Genomic DNA, 18229 nt, shown 5'->3' on the forward strand with positions numbered 1-18229 from the left:
CATGGAATCATTTCCAAAGGTTTCCAGCCTTTTACCTCTCTGGTCCAGCCTCTTTCCATCATAGTCCAGCCTATGCTGGAAAAGGCTGGAAATAAAATTCCACATTACATGGAAATTATACCACATTTCATGTAACAGAATATGGAAAAGTCATCATTTACCAGGGATTTCCATGGATTACCATGTAATACCAGGTATTTCCAGCATCATTTCCAGGCTGAACCTGGAAAATGTACAGCCGGGTATTGTGCAGACAAGGTCAAAATAGCTAATTTTGGCCCTTTCAGGGGCCATAACTCTGGAACCCATAGTGGGATCTGGCCAGTTCAAGAAAGGAACCGAGATCTTATGGTGATACAAGTTGTGTGCCAGTTTGGTAAAAATCAAATCATAAATAAAGCTGCTATTGTGCAGACAAGGTCAAAATAGCTAATTTTGGCCCTTTCAGGGGCCATAACTCTGGAACCCATTGTGGGATCTGGCCAGTTCAAGAAAGGAAGCGAGATCTTATGGTGATACAAGTTGTGTGCAAGTTTGGTTAAAATAAAATCATAAACGAAACCACTAGCGTGCAGACACGAAATTGTTGACGCACGGACGGACAGACGCACAGACGACGGACGACGGACGAAGGGTGATCACAAAAGCTCACCTTGTCACTATGTGACAGGTGAGCTAAAAAACAAGAGCTGTCTCCATAGGATGACACATGCCCCCGATGGCACTTTGAATGAACAGTTATGGCCAATGTTAGAGTTTAGGACCTTTGACCTACGGACCTGGGTCTTGTGCACGACAGGTCGTCTTACTGTGGTACACATTCATGCCCAATAATTTTAAAATCCATGCATGAATGACAAAGATATGGACCGGACATGCCCATCAATGCACTATCATGAAATATGACCTTTAACGTCTAAGTGTGACCTTGACCTTTGAGCTACGGACCTGGGTCTTGCGCGCGACACGTCGTCTTACTGTGGTACACACTCATGCCAAGTTATTTAAAATTCCATCCATGGATGACAAAGATATGGACCGGACACGAATGCACATCATGAAAAATGACCTTTAACATCTAAGTGTGACCTTGACCTTTGAGCTACGGACCTGGGTCTTGCGTGCGACAAGTCGTCTTACTGTGGTACACATTCATGCCAAGTTATTTGAAAATCCATCCATGGATGACAAAGATATGGACTGGACACGAATGCACATCATGAAAAATGACCTTTAACGTCTAAGTGTGACCTTGACCTTTGAGCTACGGACCTGGGTCTTTCGCGCGACACGTCGTCTTACTATGGTACACATTCATGCCAAGTTATTTGAAAATCCATCCATCGATGACAAAGATATGGACTGGACACGAAAATTGCGGACAGATCGACAGACTGACAGACCGACAGACGGTTCAAAAACTATATGCCTCCCTTTGGGGGCATAAAAATAAAGTTATGGAACCTATGCAGTGTAAATCAGTTTTTCACAGTGAATAATTTTGTGAAGTTTCAATCCATTCCCACAAGAGTTTAACTGTGGTACAAGCTTATATACAAAAACTTAACTAAATAGGGATGCTGCGGCCAACGAATGGATGAACCCAGTAGCTCTACCTTTTCTTTGAATCGTCAAACTAATAAAACCACAAGCAATTATTCTATAAAATGTAACAGCTTTATAAATGCCTGAACATGCTTCACACACTGATCAGAAAACCTTTTCAGCCTAAAGGTCACTGTGACCTTGGCCTTTGACCAACTAACCCCCAAAATAAAAGGGGTCATTGACTGATAACAGGTATTCATCCCTAAAAGACTGATGACTTTATGCCCAAGTGTTCGCCTATAACTGAGAAGAAAAACTAGACTGATGGACAAGCAAAACAATATACTCTCTCTTCTATGAAGAGGTATATAATTACAGTAGAAACAATCAGACTTATATAATACTTAAACTGTTAAAAAAAACTAGGAGTTCAATAAACGCTTGATGCCCCGTTGGCATCTTTGTCGATACAAAGCAACCTAAGTCCAAAACGAGGTCAAGTTCAAGGCCAAGGTCAAAGTGAGGGCAGGTGATGTCTGAAGATGAGGAATGGTCACAGGTTACATCTGCATTAGTATCAAGTCATTCTAGTTAGGGGTATTGATGCTAGACAAAACAGTTCCATTTGGTTAACCTCGTACAGACGGACAAACAAACAAACAGACGGACAGGACAACCACTATATGCCTCCCGCATCAGTAGATGCCAGGGGCATAAAAAGTGCTTGGGGTAGCCGCATCACTTATTTTGCTTTTAAATTCAAATAAATTCACTTTTAATGAGCTTCTTTCCATCTTAGTTTAAAGTGTAAATCAAGAAAGACATGAGTGTTGGAGTATGTCACACGAGTGTTAAAGTATGTCACATAAAATTTTTAGTTTGAAATTCATGGTACAGTATATACAATATTAAATGAACTATCTTGGGCTACACCCCAAAATATACATAACTGCAAACAGCAAAGTGAATCACAAGGAAGTTTTATATCTACATTGTTTTTAGTTGAAAAAAAAAAATTCACAAGGCATTTAACTTCCTTAAGCAATATTCTACAGAATCCAATTTTTGCAATATGTAACTTGTTTTAGGCAAAACAAATAAAAATACAAGGCAGTCTGAAAGACGGCTAAATCCCACACCACTATTATGGATAGTGAAAGGGTAAACCTTTAACCTTGAGCTGTGACCTTGACCTTGAACTGACATGGCTGACCCATGAATTCTGCACATTATCTTGATGATGTGATCATTTGACCAAAGTTTCATGAAAATCCTTCAAGGGGTTTAAGTGATACAGAGCTCAAACCTTTGACCTTGAGTTGTGACCTTGACCTTGAGTTGACATGGCTGACTTATGAGTTCTTGATGAGGTGATCATTTGACCCAAGTTTGATGAAAATCCTCCAATCTTTCGGAGATACAGAATGGACACAAAATGTAAGGCTCAACCTTTGACCTTAAGTCTTGTGCTGGCATGGCTGACTCATCAGTTCTGCATATCGTCTTGATGATGTGATCATTTGACCTTAGTTTCACTATTATCCTTTAAGGGGTTTAGGAGATAAAGAGTGAACACAAAATGGAAGGCTCAAACCTTTGACCTCGAGTTGTGACCTTGACCTTGAGCCGGCATGGCTGACTCATGAGTTCAGCAACTTGTCTTGGATAGCAGATTATTTGACCCAGGTTTAATATGAATCCTTCAAGGGATTTGGAGATACAGAGTGGACACAAAATGGAAGGCTCAAACTTTTGACTCGGAGTTGTGAACTTGTCCCTGAGCCAACGTGGCTGACTCATAAGTTCTGCACATTGCCTTGATGAGGTGATCAATTGACCAAAGAATGACTAAAATCCTTCAAGGGGTTTAGGAGATACAAAATTAAATGGACACAAAATTGAAGGCTCCAACCTTAGACCTTGAGTTGTGACCTTAACCTTGAGCTGACATGGCTGACTTACGGATTCTGCACATTGTCTTGATAAGGTGATCATTTGACTCAAGTTTCATGATTATCTTTCAAGGGGTTTAGGAGATACAGAGCAGACATGAAATGAAAGGCTCATGACATGGTTGACTCATGAGTTATGCACACTGTCTTGATGAGGTGATCATTTGACCCAAGTTTTATGATTATCCTTCAAGGGAATTAGGAGATACAGAGCGGACACAAAATGGAAGGCTCAAACCTTTGACCTTAAGTTGTGACCTTGATCTTGAGCTGACATGGCTGACTCATGGATTCTGCACATTGTCTTGATAAGGTTATCATTTGACTAAAATTCATGATTATCCTTCAAGGGGTTTAGGAGATACAGAGCAGACAGGAAATGGAAAGCTCATACTTTTGACCTTGAGTCGTGACCTTGACCTTGAGCCGACATGGCTGACTCATGGGTTCTGCACATCATCTTGATGAGGTGATTATTTGACCCAAGTTTCATGATTATCCTTCAAGGGGTTTAGGAGATACAGAGCGGACACGATATGGAAGGCTCAAACCCTTGACCTTGAGTTGTGACCTTGACCTTGAACTGACATGGCTGACTCTAGGGTTCTGCACATCATCTTGATAAGGTTATCATTTGACTAAAGTTTCATGAAAATCCTTCATAGGAGATACAGAACAGACACAAAATGTTATGGAAGGACGGCCAGAGACCATTCCTATAACCCCCCACCACTCGTGGCGAGGGATTAACAAGTTTCAAAATTAATAATTTTAAGAAGCTACATTAAACAGCAGTGACTATTGTTGCAGATTATGCTTGTTATTCATTTGCAAAACATGTTGATCATGAGCATTTGAGAAAAACAGAACCATCTTCTAATGATATCTTTGAAATGTCATTTAAAGTATGTACCAGTTTTCTTGTGGATGCCATACCATCAGCCATTGTGCTTTGCTTAATTCAAGTCTGCATCATTTTCTCATTCTGAATTTTTATAGCATAATTTATGAAATATACCGGTATTCAAGACTGAAAATTACAGCATGGCTGCTAGTGGACATGAAGAATGTATCATATTTCATTACTTCTTCTCAAATAGAGTCTGCTATCATTTTACTGGAATGCAATCTATGTTTCTAAAAGATGTTATGGGTCTGTTTTACAAGATTTGAATTTTCTTTATCAAATTTTATGATCTAATTTTTAAAATGATGTGAAAACCAAAATATATCTTTGGCCTTAACAACCATTTTTTCCTGATTTATCCTAGCACAGGAACATTAATTTATTCATTACATGTTCTGGAGGAAGACAGGTATTTACATTTTATTTTTTTTTTAACTTTTTGAAGCTAAAATAAAATTAACTGATTTTCTACAGATACCACTAGGTTAACCTATAAAAAAACTGAATGGGGAAATGATCGTACAATAACATTCAGCCATTTTAGAAAGAACAAAAATATACGCCATTTTTGACAAGGCATAGATCACAACTGGGAGAAAGTAGGGATCAGCTCTATTTGGAAAGGTTAAAGTGGAGGATGTTTCTGTTTTGGAGAAGTTGAGCATGTGTTTCATTTTAGAGAGCTTAAAGTTGTATTCTATTTCAGAGCACTTAAAGTTGTATTCTTTATTGGAGAGGTTAAGGATGCATTCTTCTTTGGAGAGGTTAAAGTTTTATTTTATTTTGGAAAGGTTAGGGATGTGATGTTAAAGCTCTATTTTGGAGAGGTTATTTTTGGAGGGATTAAAATTATACTCTATTTTGGAGAGATTAAAGTTGTGTTCTATTTTTAAGAGGTTAGAGTTGTATTTTATTTTGGCGAGGTAAAAGCTGTATTCTTTTTTGGAGAGGTTAAAGTTGTAATTTATTTTGGAGTGGTTAAAGTTGTATTTTATTTTGGAGAGGTTAAAGCTGTATTCTATTTTGGAGAGGTTAAAGTTGTAATTTATTTTGGAGTGGTTAAAGTTGTATTCTACTTTGGAGAGGTTAAAGCTGTATTCTATTTTTTTTTTTTTGGGGGGGGGGGGGGGTTAAGGATGGGTTTTATTTTGGAGAGATAAAGTTGTATTCTACTTTGGGGAGGTTAAAGATGTGTTTTATTTTGGAGTGGTTAAAGTTATATTCTTTTTTTTTTTGAGAGGTTAAGGATGATTCTTTTTTGGAGAGGTTAAGTTGGAGAAGCTAAGAATTTAGTAATATTGAGGATATAGCAATCACTTTACCGGAGTTAAGTCAAATATAGAATGCAAAATAACTTCATCCTTAATAGTTACTTGATGCTTACAAGTTGAGGCTGTTTATATTGGGGGCAGAAGGGGATTTCTTTCTTTCAGTCAACTTAATTTTATAAAATCTAGTATCAATTTTGAGACTGAATATTCCATATATACAAAATTCTATTTGCAAATTTAACATGGAATTTTTTAATGTCCATACGATGGTTGTTCAATAAATATACAGACTGCACTTGAACTATACTGTCAGGCAAAAGTTTAGTATAAAAAAAACATGGTCAGAAGCGGCAGTTTATGGCCGCCTAAATGTGGAATTTTAGTCACATTTAATAATCTACCTGGATGTAACTGTGCCTAATGCAATGTAACTCAACCTTCAGCAGCAGAGTTCATGATAATATTTCCACAGAGCATGACTTGTACTTATGACTGGCTTCGCATTTCTCATAAGTTTTCGAAATAGCATCCATGACATTCTGACCACCTCTGATGGTGATAAAACCACTGGTATTATATGCTGTCATACCATTTCCAATGAAAATGCTGTGAAACTTCCCACCCTCAGAGGGTGCTGGCACAATACCCCAGAAAGTGATTGGAAGGTCCTGATCAAAACAAGTGTGAACAAGTTTCTTTAAATTAACCCTTTCCCTGCTAAAGTTCTAAAATTGACTGGTCCGTCATTCAATTTGGGCAGCATCACTTATCATTAAAGGGGTGTTCACTGAAAATTAACTGACTGAATTGCAAACAGTGCAGACCATAATTTGTGCAGGCTGATCTTGTTGTGCACTGGTTGCAAAGGCTTATCACTTGCCGCCCGCAGCCTAATTGTAAATACGTAATACATTAACTCTTTCATTTTTTTTCCAGATTTTTCAAGAAAAATAAGAGCATGAACAAATGACCATGTTTGTATATACTCCGGTGCTTACAACCCTTTTGATGGTACAGCTGGCAGTAAGTCAGCATAACCAAGGAATCACCGTGCCAGATATGACACAATACCATGGCAACATGTTCAATGGGCACACAGCTCAACCCAACAAAGAAAACAGCTACCCTTGTCCAAATAATCCAAACTGTTCCTGTAGTGAATTTATAAAACTGAAGGAGCTAAAAGTTGACTGCACTAGCACTAAAATGACAGAAATACCTGCCAACTTTCCGAACAACACAACAACTCTGATATTGGCGAAGAACTACATTTCTGAAATTCCAGATGGAATTTTTAACTGGTACTCTTTCATGACCTCCTTGGATCTATCATACAACTACATTGCAGAACTTGGATCAGACACATTCACTGGTCTAGAAAACCTTCGTGTTCTCAATCTTCAAATGAATAAACTAAGGTATACACACACAGCTATACGGAACGATACATTTAGACCGCTCAAACAGCTTACAACTCTATATCTTCACCAGAACTTATCTGAATTCTGGGAGAATGAAAGTTATCCCATCCAGGCTATGAAACTATTGACAAATCTAACTAAACTAAACTTGGATGGCATGAAAAACCAGAGCTTTGTTTCAGAATTTAAAGCATTAGCATTAGAAACTCTGAACCTTGGTGGGAGATTCAGGGGGGAAATTGGACAGATCACAAAAAACATGTTCCACAATCTGCCAACATTAAAACGGCTATATTTGAAAAACTGCAGCATTGATTTTGTCGAAAATGGCAGTTTTACCGAATTATCAAACTTGGAAAAGCTGGATCTTTCTTTCAATGAATATTTAGAATTCAAAAGTTTGGCGAACATTACGTATGGCCTGCAATTCACACAAATCAAATCGCTAAATTTAAGAAGGATACATGAAATACTTGGAGACTGTACAAAACTTACTGAAGAAAACCTAAAATACATTTCTAACACCTCTGTAAAGAATATCAGTTTAGACTCTAACAGGCTAGAAACAATGGACCCAAAAGCTGTGCAATATATTCCTAAAAGCTTAGAACGCGTATCAGTAAGATACAACAGACTTGCCTTTGGGAAATATATATGGGAACTCTCTTCATATGTAAGGAGAAATGATTCGGCAAATCTAAAATACCTTTCACTAGCATCACAACGGCTCCCAGATCGCATCAGTCAAGGGTTAAAACAATTTTATTTAGGAAAGCAATATTCTATAATAAGGAACAACAACAAACGATCACTCGATAATTTAAAACGGCCAAACATTCACAAAACTAAAAGTGCCACTTTGTCACATGATTCTATAAATGGCAAAGGATCTAACCATGAAAGCAAGGAAAACCACTCTGTTTATAACTACGATGTTAACGATGAATCGGACATGTTTCTGCAGTATTTCAGCAGCAGGTGTGGATACTGCCCTATGTCTTCTATTAGAATCGTAATCCCTAGAAATCTGGAATACCTGGACTTACATGAGATGAGATTTCGTACAGAATTACTGCAGTTCTGTATGTGTGAAAATAAAATCGAAACACTGAGATGCGATAAAAACATGATTTGGAACTGGAAGGGAAAATTGTTAGGATTAAACAGACTAAAAAATTTAACACTTGCTAACAATGCATGCTCTAGAATATCTTATGATTTCTTTGACAATATGACAAGCCTTGTATCCTTGAACATCTCAAAAAACTTTCTCGGAACTCCACTAAGCAAAGACTACAATGGTCAGACTTTTAAGAAACTTGCAAATTTAGAAACACTAAGTCTAGCATACAACGGGATAAAACAACTGCCAATCAACTTTTTCCGAGGTCTGACGAGACTAAGAAATCTAACTCTGAAAGGAAATCAGATTGCACATGTGGACTGGAATACACAGTATATGGAAAATTTATCATTTGTAGATTTGGCAGACAATTTCATTGAAGTTATCAATGAGTCTGTACGCAAAAACTGGGACAAACTGGCATCAAAAACAAACTTATCTGTTAATCTTGCCAAAAATAATTTACAGTGTACATGCCAGCATTTGGACTTGATCAAATGGTTTTCCGAAACCAGGGTTCACTTTATGGATTACAAAACATATACATGTAAGTTTGACAATGGGTCTGTTGGAAACTTGACCTTTGTGTCACAGATATACAGGTCGTTAGAAAGCGAGTGTGCAAACTACCTGACGATTATTCTAGCCACTTCAGCCGCAATCCTTATTGGAATATTTGCCATAGTCGCTGGAACAGTGTATCGATACAGATGGAACTTACGTTATATGTATTATTCTGCAAAAGTTAAACTAAGGGGTTATGTTCCTGTGAACAACGATGACAGTGAATTTGAGCATGATGCATTTGTTTCTTATGCCAGCGAGGACGGCACATTCGTAAGGCAACATCTTGTTCCTGAACTGGAAATGAAACGGGGACTGAAACTACTGGTTCATGATCGTGACTTTGTAGCGGGCAATTTTGTCTGCGATAATATTATGAGAGCCATAACAACATCTAACAAAATGTTGATCATTATGACACCACACTTCCTGCGCAGCAGATGGTGTTGTTACGAAATGAACATGGCGAGAATGGAAGCGATAAAAACTGGCCGAGATGTCATCTGTATTCTCATGAAGGAACATGTTCGAACATCTGGTCTCCCGCTAGAAGTACTTGACATCATTCAGCAGCAAACCTACATGGACTACCCAACAGGAAACCATCAACATGTACAACAGTTTTGGGAAAGGGTAGCAGATACTCTAAGGCAAAAGTAGTGGACTGAAATAATCAAACTTTGAATTAGTTTGAAGATAGAATAGCATACCCTGCATACTCTGTAAGAGAAGATAAAATTTAACAAACTCCTGAAATTCAAACTTTCAAAACGGATCAGCAGGCTTGTTTGGAAAATATATTATAATGTCTGTAAAGTTTGTCACCATCCTGACAAGCACAGATATAGTCAATTCATCTATACTAACTACTCCTCTAGAAATTCTGGTGACTAACAGGCCTTTATTTTGTATATGTTTTGCATTAAATAATAGTTTCTTGGAAGAATATCACATTTTGCATTTAAGATCACTTTCTTTGGACCTCCATGCGACCAGTTACTTAATATAAGTTACATGTATCAGGATAGGTGAAGTGATGTCCCTTGGTGAGACATTCAAATTTTGGAGCTCTTAGGAAAATCGGAAATTTTTCCTTTTTGGGAAATACTGAAAAATTGTGATTTTTGGATTATTTTGGACTATTACATTCATTTTATATGGTAAATATATTTACTATGAAAAACAAACAGTTTGACAATGTTTAACATGTGATATTATAAAGCAATGTTATGAAGAGGTCAAATCTGGGAGCGCCATATTGAAAACCTTATTTTAGTGAACAGTTGTCAAATACAATGATATAATGATATCATAACAGATATTCTGTGCAAGGATCAGACACAAGTACCGTTAATCCTTAATACGAGATACAATAGAGATATGCTATTATACTAAATAATGGCAGAAAAGTATGCAGTGAAAGATAGTGATAAAAAAAGACCACGCAGTGAGTTAAGCAGTGTAAGTGAACTGGATACAAGCGCAGATATAACTCCTAGAAAGAAACCTAAAAAAAAACAAAATACAAACCAAGAAGACCCCATGCAAGATATTAGATCACAATTACACCAAATAAATTCAAAACTAGAAAATGTAATGACAAAAGATGATGGCACTCTGAGAACAATGATTAAAGAAATGATAACACAAATGAAAGACGAACTTCTTAAATCGGTTGAAAAAAGAATTGAAATACTCGAATCAAAAATCTTTGATAGGGATGTAGAAAATGAGGCACTAAAAACCAAGGTCGATAAATTAAACAAAACAATAGACAAACAGTCCTATGAGAATGAAAAATTAAGATCAGATCTGAGAAAAAGTGAGGTAAAAACAGACGAATTCTTGAAGGACATTGAGCAGCATGACAGGCTACATAATGTAAGAATTAACGGCATTGCGGAAAAAAACTTACCCGGCAAATCCCTCAGTTAACTGAGTGATGATGAAATGCAAAAATATGGGGCTGCAGCAGACACAAACCAAAAACAAGTGACACCGTCTGCATGGAAAAAAAGATAATAGCGCCAAACTACTAGAAAATGCTAATAAAAATGAAAACAGATTACCAGAAAATGCTGACCAAACAACAGATATCATTATAAAAGCTCTGAACAGCCATATAAAGGATTTAAACCTAAAAAGAGAAGACATAGATATCAGTCATCGGTTGGGAAAAAGCGGCGGAAATAAACCAAGACAGATAATCTGCAGATTTACATCAAGATTGAGACATAAAAAACTCTTGTCAAAACCCATTTATGTATCTGAAGATCTAACACGCACAAACTACCAAGTGTTAATGTGCCTTAAACATAAAATGCCAGACGAGGTAGACAAATGCTGGGTGCGAAACGGGAACCTATATTTTAAAAACAAAATGGGACACGTGCATCGAGTACAGAGCAGAGAATATGACCACTGGCTGAATCTACCTTGGCCAAAAAGTGATAAAAACTTATAATGTAAACACCTATATCAAATACCAGAAGTGCAAATATATATATTATATGTATAAAGTATGATGCCAGAATACATTTATGAGTTAAGATTAACAACATATTTACGAGTACATTATCGGAAGCCGATTAAGCTTTTTAAATTTTAAAGATGTCTTTTTTAAAAAAAATATTAAAATAAGAATTAAACTATATTGCATGTTTTTTTTAGATATCTGAAAATAGGTCAATCCTCTTTTTGGCAAAACCCCAGCCATGCATATTTACCTCTATCCTCGATCTCTAACCTTTCACGAAATGTGCATGCTTTGCAATATACAAACCAATGAATACATTCACTGATGCAAATCACTTCTTAGTGTACTTTAAATACAGGGTTAAGAATGAAAATTATTACCTTGCAGATGTATTATTACAGTTTGGCGAGATAATTTTGTGTCACCGAATCCGATTAAATAAAAAATATGTATTACTGAAATATCAGTGACTAATGTACAGTGAATGGGTATGCGTAGGCGAAACGTCACAGAATGTAATATTTGCATAGAAATATATAATATTTTATATATATATTTTTTTTGACAAATCTTTTTGAGACATTCTACGCGAGCTCGGTTAAGCAGGCACCATAATTAAATATGTGCACAAACACATACAGTTGTGTGGATACATGTATATGATGTTATATGTATGTATATGTGTGTATAGATACGTGTGTGTAAATACGTGTATGTAGATGTGTTATAACCTATACAGGTGATATTTTTATGTAGATGAATTGTAATCTAAATAATGCGAATGTGCTTTATTTCATTTTGAAAGAGAGTCAAAAAGTTTAGGAAATAAAACAAATAATTATGATTAATTATACTTATATGATAAAAGATATGAAAGTCGCCTTTAAAAATTACAACTTCAAGCAACACGAATTAGACTCTCTTTAGTTAATCTGCAGGCTTGATTATATAAATTTCAGCAACTGTTTGTTGAATGACCTAGATTCCTTATTAATTTTCATTTCGAAAAAGGACCAGGTTTTTCTTCATCCCGTTTTTTTTTTTCTTCAAGAATGGAGAGTATTTGATGTTTAAATACACAGACTTTCTAAAAATTAAAAAACTGTAGTCCATACACATAGGTTCAACAGTATTTACTACGACTGCTTGATTTAAATGGATCCTCGGAATGTGTAGAATTGTTTTCTTTCTTCTTTTTTTGTTTTTGAAATGCACGGAATATTTTCTATATGAACGATTTGCATATCCGTCGTAACGAATTCATTTGGTATATATGTTAAAATACATAGCAAAATATCATTATGAACATTTTTACACGTTTTCTTGCTGTAACTTTTAATAAGAATACATGAGCCGTGCCATGGGAGGGCCAACGTGGTGAGTCTGCGGCTGGCGTGGGTCCGGACCGGCCTGCGCATCTGCGTGGTCTGGTCAGGATCCATGCTGTTCGTGAACAGTTTCTCTATTTGCTATAGGCTTTGAGAGCGAACGGCGTGGGTCCTGACCGGACTGCATGGATGCGCGGCTAGTCTGGAGCCATGATGGTCGTGGGTCCACTATGTTGATTTTCTCATGGCGCAGCTCACATATATTATTATATACCGGTCGCATTACGCACAAGATATTATGCTGTTCACGAACAGTTTCTCTATTTGCTATAGGCTTTGAGAGCGAACGGCGTGGTTCCTGACCGGACTGCGTGGATGCACGGACTGGTCTGGAGCCGTGCTGATCGCGGGTCCACTATGTTGATTTTCTCATGGCGCGGCTCACATATATTATTATATACTGGTTGCATTACGCACAAGATATTATTAAATCAAGCTGTCTTTTAATATTAGAAAAACGAGTTTGTTTTTTTACTGCTTGAACTTAAATTGATGCCACACGAAACCCATTTTGAATGTCAAAAATTAAACAGTTTTGATTAGTAGATGTGAATTCATGTATTTATTTCAGCCTTATTTTATGTCACAAGAAATTTATTTGAACATGAATATTGTATAATACGTTTTAATACAATGATATAAATCAAGGCTGGTAAATATTCACAATATACAAATACTTTTGATAACATTACATGTATGTATGTGTAATTATAATTAATTTAGGTATTATATGCATTTTTTACTTCTGTAATATTGATGATCGTCACCTTTCACATTATATGCAGTTGAATTTGAATATTTTGGATTTAACTTCTAATCTACCATTTACCCTTGGTACATTCGTGGTTGAAATTTGTAACCTGCCTATAACACACCTGTATACTTTGTTTAAAGAAAAAGCGGGAAAAAGTAAAAACATTAACAGCTTAATCTACCTATACCTAAAAGTACATTTCTTGTTAAACTTATTATAATATCTATAATAATGATTATACGAGATGAGCTAGGCATTGAAAAGGGGCACTACCCATGACCTACTCATAAACATGCTTTTCAAGATTACTTCCCTTACCCGTTTAGCTATGATCGTTTCCATTTTTAAAAGTGTATTCCAGTACCATTTATTTGGTCTGTTATGGCAACATCTATAATGTCAGTGAACGTTAGGGTCTTATTAATACAAGAAAACGAAAACAAGTATTTCAGTGGTTAAAGCATCAAAATTTCTCAATCTGTTTATTACAGGAAACACATCTAATTAACATAAACAGTAAAATATGGCAAAATGACTGGAATGGTGAAGCATTTTTTAGCGGCATACATTCCAATAAAGAAGGAATTGCCGTGCTATTAAATATTAAAGAAAAATATGAGGTAATTAATTTTACGGAAACAGTTAAAGGCCGATTATCTGCATTAGAAATAAAAATCAATGATAATGATCTTATAATTTTAAATGTTTATGGTCGGAACAATGATGATATCCATTTTTTTCGAAACTAGAATTTTTTTTACTAGAAAATAATGACAAAAACTTTATAATAGGAGGAGATTTTAATACAGTACTCGATATAAATTATGATAAGAAAAATGGCCGACAAGACAAGATATGGACCGGACACGAATGCACTATCATGAAAAATGACCTTTAACGTCTAAGTGTGACCTTGACCTTTGAGCTACGGACCTGGGTCTTGCGCGCGACACGTCATCTTACTGTGGTACACATTCATGCCAAGTTATTTGAAAATCCATCCATCGATGACAAAGATATGGACCGGACACGAAAATTGCAGACAGACTGACAGACGGACAGACGGTTCAAAAACTATATGCCTCCCTTCGGGGGCATAAAAAGAGATATCAAATGAAGAAGCTATATTTTATAAAAACTTGTATAAAAAATGGCAGGTGAAATCGTCCACAATAAATTTTTTGATGAATCTATAAGGAAATTATCTAATGAAGAAAAATGTACATGTGAAGGAAAACTCACAGAATGAGGAATGTACTAAAGCCCTTTTTGACATGAAAAACAATAAAAGCCTAGGCTCTGACGGTCTTACAACAGAATTTTATATTAAGGTATACTTCATAAATGCTCTTAATTATTCATATGAGAAGGGAGAAATGTCAGACTTGCAAAAACAAAGTATTTTAACACTATTACCCAAACCTGGAAAAGACCAAACTTCACTAGCGAATTGGCGACCAATTAGTTTACTTAATGTTGACTACAAAATTGCAACAAAAACAATCTCTAATCGACTTAAAAATGTTTTACCACATATTATAAGTTATGAGCAAACTGGATTCATGAAAGGAAGATATATAGGAGAAAATGTGCGCCTTATTTTTGAAATTATAGAATATCTCAATCAACAAAATTTTGCTGGTCTTCTTTTGTTTTCAGATTATGAAAAGGCATTTGATAGTTTAAGCCATGATTTTATAATGCTTACTTTAAAGCACTTCAATTTTGGTCAGTCTTTCATAAAATGGGTAAAGCTCTTTCATAGTGATATCACCAGTCTGATTATTAACAATGGTTTTTTATCAGAAAGTGTTCAAATTGAACGTAGGGTTCGACAAGGCTGTCCTCTTTCTTCTTCGCTGTTTATCGTTTGCATGGAATTATTAACTAATACTATAAAAAAAGATGAACACATCAAAGGAATCAATATAGGAAATACTGAAATAAAACAAACACTTTTAGCAGATGATGCAACATATATTAACAATGGTAATAAAGAATCGTTTGAGAGGATCATTAAAAATCTCAGATGTGAAATACAAAACAAAGAAAGATTTCATTTGGACATCAAAAAGCACAAAAACTCTTGGTGTGACATTTTATAATGACAGGGAATCAAAGATAAAATTAAATTTTGAGCCAAAACTACAAGAATTCAAAAACTGTTTAAAACAATGGCAACACCGAAAGCTCACTCTTTTAGGTAAAGTGACTGTAGTAAAAACGTTTGCTCTGCCAAAACTCATATATCCCTTTATTGTCTTGCCGAATCCATCAGAAAACATTATAACAGATATTATCCGAACGGTCTTCAGTTTTATATGGGATAATAAATCTGAGAAAATAAAACGTAAGGTTTTAACTAAGGACTACGAACTAGGAGGGTTAAAATTAACAGATATTAGGTTATCTGTGCATTCCATAAAAAGCCTATTGGGTAAAACGAATAATATGTGACGAGAATAAAGGTCCCTGGAAACTATTTTACGTAAATGCTCTTGAAAAATTTGGCGCTCAGTTAGTTTTTGAAGGTAAATTAAATAAAGATGACATAGATCTTAATATCTGCAATAAAAATATATTCTTAAAAGATATTCTAATTACTTGGTTTAAGATTAGCCATGAATACAACCAAATAAGAGAAGATATAAATCTATATATATCTAGATATAAAATATAATATATGGAATAACTCGGAAATACGAATGCAAAACAAAACAATTTTCTGGAATAATTGGTATAATAAAAATATAAAATATATAGACCAGTTGTTCGACTTTCGGCAAAAATGTTTTTACAGATTTAATGAAGCGAAACAAATGTTAGACTTAGAGGAACATGATTACCTTAACTATTTTAAATTAATAAAGAGTATTCCAAAATGCAGCATAAAATATATAACCCAAAGTTTCTTAAATAATAATAGGGACAATACATTAATTGATAAAATAAAGAACATTGAAAAACTGAATCAATTACTATATAAAATTCAAATAAAATGTATGCCCATTGAAGACATAAAAGCAGAAAACAAATGGAACGATGTTCTTGAAAATCGCGACATTAACTGGAAGCGTATATATACAGTACCGCTTAAAACTACTATTGATACAACACTTCGAAGTTTTCAGTATAGATTCTTAATGTGTTTGTTACCCACAAACAAATATTTATATACATGTAAACTGGTCTCCAGTAATCTATGTGATTTCTGCAACATGAATATTGAAACAACCAAGCATCTATATTGGGAGTGCCAGCACGTGCAGGCTCTATGGAATAGACTTAACAATTTTTTTCGAAACTAAAAATATCCCCTATACAGTCAATTTTGAAGATGTCTGTTTTGGTTGTATAGGAAATACTAAAATGAAAAGCGCAATAAACTTTGTTATTATATTATGTAAGTTTTTCATTTTAAGAATGAAATACAGGAAGACAATTCTGATTTTTAAACAGTTTCTTGACTATCTATATTTGCGTATATCCCTGGGAAAAAAAATAGCTTTAATGAAAGATAGATTAGATAAACATGAATCCAAATGGTCCTTTTTAACTGAAATTTAGCCACCCCAAAAATTTTCATTCTTTTTTAGCATAAATCGAATATATCTTTTCAATTTAAATGGAAACGATCCCCTTTTTTCTTCTTCTCTTATCTAGACCTTCCTTTTTCATCAATCAGCATCACATCTTCCTTTAAAAAAACTCTCCTTTTACATACATATGGAATATTATAACTAAATCAATACATATTTGATAAATATGATTACAAAACTGAAACTTATGTTTATTCATTGTGTTGTTTACATTTTATTGCATTGCTTTTGTATACTGGATTATAGTATTATGTGTATGTTATTGTTTCATGTATGTAAAGGAATAAACGGGGTTATCAATATGAGCCCCCCCACCACCCCCGCATCCCCCCAAAAAAAAGTTACATGTATCACTGAGATAAACAAAATCCACAAGTCGTAAATAAATATCCTTACTGTTATAAAAAATGTAACATAATAAATGTATATTCTACTTTTCTGCTTCAATAAAATAAATATACAGCTTCTCATCAGTCATTGTATATTTTGTTTCCCATGATAACAGATTTTAAACGAAATGTAGCAGTTTGTAGTAAGACATATTCTGTTACTTAAATAGGCCGCACCATGAGAAAACCAACATAGTGCATTTGCAACCAGCATGGATCCAGACCAGCCTGCACATTCGTGAAGTCTGGTCAGGATCCATGCTGTTCGCTAACGGTTTCTATAATTGCAATAGGCTTTAAAAGTGAACAGCATGGATCCTGACCAGACTTCACGAATGTGCAGGCTGGTCTGGATTCATGCTGGTCGCATATGCAATATGTTGGTTTTCTCATGGCACAGCTCAAATACCTTTTATAATCACTTATTATTGCAGTATATACTGAACAAATACTGGCACCATGTTCTACAGCAACCAAATACCAAAGTTATTTCATTGTACAAAATAGGTGCAGGAAAAGCAGCACAAACATTGAAGAATTTGAGAAATCAAGGGTTTTAACTCTGCTGAAAATCATTAAACTGGATCAAGTAAATGATATGCACAACTACTCTTCACACTGATCACTTTGTGAGGTTTGTTGAGTTTCAGTCTTATTTTGCAAGTAATGTAAACACTGTAAAATACAGCTAATCAAGGACCATAACTTCATTGCAAATCATTAAAACCAAATAATGTCAAAGACATGCATAACTAGGCTTGGCATTGACGTTTTGTGGAAATCTACTCAATGATGAAAGAGAAGTAGTCAAAACGTCCTACAAAGTTGACATGTAAG

At 35.2% G+C, this 18229-nt stretch overlaps 2 protein-coding genes across 2 annotated transcripts in view; one reads left to right on the forward strand and one right to left on the reverse strand.

The window, feature by feature from the left end:
• The window catches only part of LOC123546684 (high mobility group protein 20A-like), a 62485-nt gene that overhangs the window by 30230 nt on the left and 14026 nt on the right, over positions 1–18229 (reverse strand). The gene's annotated exons all lie outside the window — the stretch shown is intronic.
• LOC123546683 (toll-like receptor 4) lies at positions 4741–17473 on the forward strand. The gene is made up of 2 exons (XM_045333158.2): positions 4741–4816; positions 6615–17473. Exon 2 carries the CDS (start codon positions 6645–6647, stop codon positions 9444–9446), a length of 2802 nt encoding a protein of 933 aa, XP_045189093.2. The 5' UTR covers positions 4741–4816; positions 6615–6644; the 3' UTR covers positions 9447–17473.

The sequence above is a fragment of the Mercenaria mercenaria genome, chromosome 9, assembly GCF_021730395.1.
Source record: "Mercenaria mercenaria strain notata chromosome 9, MADL_Memer_1, whole genome shotgun sequence".
Lineage (NCBI taxonomy): Eukaryota > Metazoa > Mollusca > Bivalvia > Venerida > Veneridae > Mercenaria > Mercenaria mercenaria.